The sequence below is a fragment of the Limulus polyphemus genome, unplaced genomic scaffold, assembly GCF_000517525.1.
Source record: "Limulus polyphemus unplaced genomic scaffold, Limulus_polyphemus-2.1.2 Scaffold325, whole genome shotgun sequence".
Taxonomy (NCBI): Eukaryota; Metazoa; Arthropoda; class Merostomata; order Xiphosura; family Limulidae; genus Limulus; species Limulus polyphemus.
Genome location: NW_013665935.1, coordinates 108,581 through 113,737, shown reverse-complemented (window position 1 = coordinate 113,737; position 5,157 = coordinate 108,581). Strand labels below are relative to the sequence as shown.

General features: G+C 34.5%; 1 protein-coding gene across 1 annotated transcript; it reads left to right on the top strand.

Moving 5' to 3' along the window:
* Window positions 1-3,609: 3,609 nt before the first annotated feature.
* On the top strand, window positions 3,610-4,632 carry LOC106457391 (achaete-scute complex protein T3-like). The gene has a single exon (XM_013916801.2). It carries the CDS (start codon window positions 3,698-3,700, stop codon window positions 4,322-4,324), a length of 627 nt encoding a protein of 208 aa, XP_013772255.1. The 5' UTR covers window positions 3,610-3,697; the 3' UTR covers window positions 4,325-4,632.
* Window positions 4,633-5,157: the final 525 nt, after the last annotated feature.

Sequence of the window (5,157 nt, the reverse complement as noted above, 5' to 3'; positions counted from 1 at the left end):
ACAGCCTGGTCAGCAACAAAGAATACCATTAGGTCTCTCATAATGTGAAGTGTATATAATATCTATGGGTTTTGACTCGTTCATTCCCATCTAATAACCTAATTAATTTAGATATATAGTAACCTAACTTAATTTAGATATATAGTAACCAAATTAATTTAGATATATAGTAACCAAATTAATTTAGATATATAGTAACCAAATTAATTTATATATATAGTAACCAAATTAATTTAGGTTACTATATAGTAAAATAAAACGGATTCTGAACACCTAGATAGTCAAAGTTGGATATTTCTATGAACCTGTAATAGTTTTACCTTTACAAATGTGTGTAAAGAAAGTATATATCATTTCTAAACTTCATGGCAGAGCTCTTAACAATTATCAGAACGACTGTCAAGGTCAGCCACTCGAAGCCCACATGGTGTGATAAAACATCATGACAAAATCTGGTTTTGATATGCTTCAACGCCGTTACTGTTAAGAGAGGGAAAAGATCCAATTAAAGTTATTGAAATGTAACGAATACATAATTTCTAGGTAGCCTTTCTCGAACATAAACTTTATAAATAAATGGGGGTGGGTTAGGGGGTTACGGCCCGGCTGTAACGGTAAACTAAAAGCTATTTTCTAAATGTATACATATATGTCTCGATACAAAATAAAACTCTTTGTTTTTAAGTTTAATTCCAGATTTTCACGCCAGACAACTTTCGTTGAAATGAGAAAATAGATTTACTCGTTTCATAACTTGCAGAGATCGGCGAATAGTAGTAGTCGAGACCACCTGGATGCAGCGACGGGATGGCAGTTGGGGCAATTTGACTGTTATAACCTAAATTATAGTTTCTAGGCTCTATCGTTAAAAAATAATAATTCGGGTACAGTGAAACTACGTCTTTAAGAACATGAAACAGACTTAGTTCACGTTAGGCCAACCGTACTTTGGTTGACATTGTAGTTTTAATAGTTCATCCATATAAGTTTTGTCACGTACAGCGTTACAACAATTATATTCATTATTGTTGAAATTGTGAAAATAGTTGATATGATTGGAAAAAAGTGTTTATGTACTGTGTGTTTAATACTGCCATAAATTACTATAACGTATTTCATGTTATTATTTAATATAAATTAAATGGACTTTCATAAAAAGCAAAGAACTAACTTTGTGCTGAATCTGACAAAATACTGTAGATAAGTTTTATTCGACTTTTATACGTTTATTTCCATGTAATTTATTTTCAGTTGCCATTAGCTGTTAATTGTTGTCCCTCGTTGGTTCAGTGGTAAGTCTGAAAGCTTACAACGCTAAAAATCGAATTTGAAACCCACCGTGGGCAGAGCCAAGACAGCTCATTGTGTAACATTGTGTTTAACAACTACAACAACAAAATACTAATTATTATTGTTTTCAGTTTAAATGTAATCTAAAATCATAAGATCACGAATTTCAATTTGGAAAAAAAAGGCATATCATTACTAATATGAACTACATACTGATTTTAGGCTTACTTTACGTCACTTTCATCTTTCTGTAAAAAAATATATATTTATAAGCTTTTTTAAATAGTATCATGGAAATCAACTGTGCTTTTAGACCAATATTACAAATACATCTGAGTATATAAATGCAAGATCAATTGTATTATTTTATCATTTTGAAGAAGTAACAATAATTAGCGAATAAAGTTGTTCGTTTTGTTGAATTTTTGTTCAAAGCTGCTCGAGAGTTATATGCGTTAACAGACCATAATTTTGAAGTGATAGACTAGAGGGAAGTCAGCAAGTCAAAACTACCCACCGCCAACTCTTAGGCTTATAAGTACCAACGAATAATAAGATTGACCGTTACTTTATAACGTCCTTACAGCCGAAAGGTCAAACATGTTCGGTGAGGGGACACGAACTCGCGACCCACAGATCGCGAGTCGTGTATCCTAAATACCAGGCAAAGCCAGGTGTAATAATATTAATCTTTGAAACTAACTAACTGGTTTTGTGCAGAGAAATTATGTTCCTAAAAATATGTTCCTCTTATATGATTTTCATATTTTTAAACATAGTTACACCTTCACGTAAATCAAGTAAGTTATATATATATTTTTGAAACACAATATATTCAAAGGCTACCGTCAGTACAACGGTAATTTTTCGAGACTCACTTTGAGTGCTGCCATCTATCGGTATAATAGCAAACTACTACTCTGAAATTAAATAAACTAAACAGACGAAAATGAGTTCGCTACAGATATTTTCATGTCAAAGAGAAGATCATGACATTTTCAAGACGAAGAAAAAACAACCTGGAAGAGCCAACTTGATAGTAAACTTGACGATTCCGCCTGTCAGTGGACAGACCCTGAACGAATGCTGTTGCCGAAACGTAGGTACGAAGAATGAAAAAAATGTCTGTGCGTCATATATTACAAAACAGTTAGCACTCACAGCTAATGAATATAAACTTTTTTTTATCATGTACAGCATTGTGAGTATGACATGCAGTGCAACTCTTTCAGGCATGACGGTTTTGTTTTCATGGTTTTGTCTATCAGGAATTGTATAACTTGACACGCAATGTCGCAGCATGTTTGAACTATAACAGTTAAATGTTCCTGCTCATGAAACAAAATAATTGCTCCATGTGTTTTCCCTCGGTCGTTAATTGCTCCATGTGTTTTCCCTCGGTCGTTGCAGTTTTCTTTCGTAATTTCTCAGGGAAACTGGCATACTTGACTTACCCTACCAATAAAATGCTGAAAAAAAGCCTAGGTTCGAATCCCACTTGGCAGAACTTGACCTGCTTTAATCAGTAGTCCACTGGTTGTCATATATAAGAACAATGCTAGCGGGGTAAACGATAAAGGGGGAAATCTGTCTCCCTAGCGATCATCGAGGAGCCCCAAAATATCCATTTTCTTTTCCCACCTCCTCCCTAACAATGAGTTCCTACAATCGATCTTCGTCGGATCATCTATCTTTGAAGCGATGAAAGTAAATGTGTTATAAGAGTGACAGTCAATCACCTAGCATGGATAATGGGTTGTAATGTGCTTCCTTCCCTCTGGTCAGTAGCTCAAAAGTAGGGTAGCGGCAGATAGCTTTAGTAGATTTGTCATAAATACAAATAATACAAGCAAAATTATGTTGGTTATAAAAGTGTAATGATCTATATACTATAAAGGATATGTACGCGAAAGTTAATAGGTTACTTACTACTCTTAACCTGCTGACTAGTGGTATGAGCTTTTGTTCTTCTATTCGCGAGAAATGTGTCATCCAGTAATTGTTAACTTCTTGGGACTATGAGAAAAACACACATGAACTGGGGAAACATCAAGCTCTCTTGTTTCAGGGCACGTGCCAAACACACGTTCTGCCAATCACGTATCAGTAGGGAACAGAGACGCTTATAACTGGAGGCGGAGCTTGTTATTCATAACGTCCCAAATACTATTTCAGTAGGAGTGTTTCTTCATACCCTGTTGCTATTGGGTATTGTTAGTAAACTTCTGTGACCACGCTTTATTCGTAGACCCTAGTCTGTCAATATTAATAGCAAAAACACGTCTTGTTTGGAGTGAGTTTATAAATTAAAGAACCAAACAGTATTTAATCTGATGTTTGAGTTTGATTACCGCTAGGGAAGTTCAACAGCGTCTTTTATTCCGATATATAACCTTCATTTCATCCAATGGAAACTTCTAGAGCAGAAGGGATGTACGAAATGTTTGGGATGTTACCGATCGCTGGCGTTCCAATGGGTGATCCATTAGCGGGCACTCGTTTTACCTCACGCGGGCTGTCTGAAGTGGCTAGGCTATCACCAAGCTGGTCTTATGTACACGATTACTGTTCTTCGCGTAATCGCCCGAATATTATGGCAAAAAGGAACGAACGCGAACGAAACCGTGTGAAGCTCGTAAACCGCGGATTTGCAGCGTTACGACAGCATGTGCCTGGTGGTGCCACTAAGAAGAAAATGAGTAAAGTGGAAACGCTGCGTTCAGCGGTCGAGTACATCAAAATGCTACAACAGCTTCTTAGAGATGACGACGAAAATCACAATTCTCAAAGTGTTAAATCTGAATTGAAGAACATTACTATATTTCACGGCTTTTATGAAATCGAAGATACCGTGCCTTGCAACCAAGATTTACTACCGCCACCTTCGTCATCGTTTAATTCTGAAGGAATGATCTTTTCGTCTGAAAGAAGTTCCTTGATAAAAACTCATGTCTCTGATTTCTCTTCCCCACGGACTATGACTGACTATAATGACCTAAGTGGAGACGAACTGCTGGATATAGCATGGTTATAAATGTATTTGTACTGGTAAGACTGCGAGAAAAGTTGTAAAAGTTTGAATCAGGAGCAATTCCAGTCTAGTTTTGACCATAACACTCGGCAAACTACTTTGTACAGTGTTATATCTACACCTAAATCTGTGAAATTCTAGCCTTGATAGAAAGTTAAAATGGTTTAAATATGCCTAATTGATCAATTTGTTAAATAGTATATAAATTTCTAACTGGAAATGTTAATATCAAACATCTCAAAAAATGGAAAATTTATTGTTCACTTTTCGAATTTTCTATTACTGTTTATGTGTGTGAGTGTGTGTGTGTGTGGGGGGGGTTAGTTTGAATGTTGTAAGTTAACAAATAACTTAGTACAATTGAATTTGTTAAATATAAACCATTTGGAATTTTGACGTTAGTGAACCTTTCGTTGTGCCTGTGAATAAAAATTAAAATACATAAATTCGTGTTTAAATGCATCAAATAAAATCATTTAAAACAATTTTTAAACTTTTCTAAAGTATAAGTTATTTTAAAATTTGATATTTTAATTCATGATTTAATGATATGCATTACATATTGATACTTTAGATAATTAAGTTAAAATCTGAGAACAACACGAATGACAAAAGCAACTCTGTGTAAGAGAATCTGAAAATACTGTCATTTAAAATTCTCTATAAAGTAAAACGTAATTATATAAGCAACGTTTCGTTTAGCCGAAACGTTGTTAAGATAGTTACAGAGATTTTTATCATTTCTTTGTATTTTCAAAAATTTGAGAGGATTGACTCATCCATATCTATAAACTCAAACTTAATTTTGAATAATATATATATATATATATCATTAT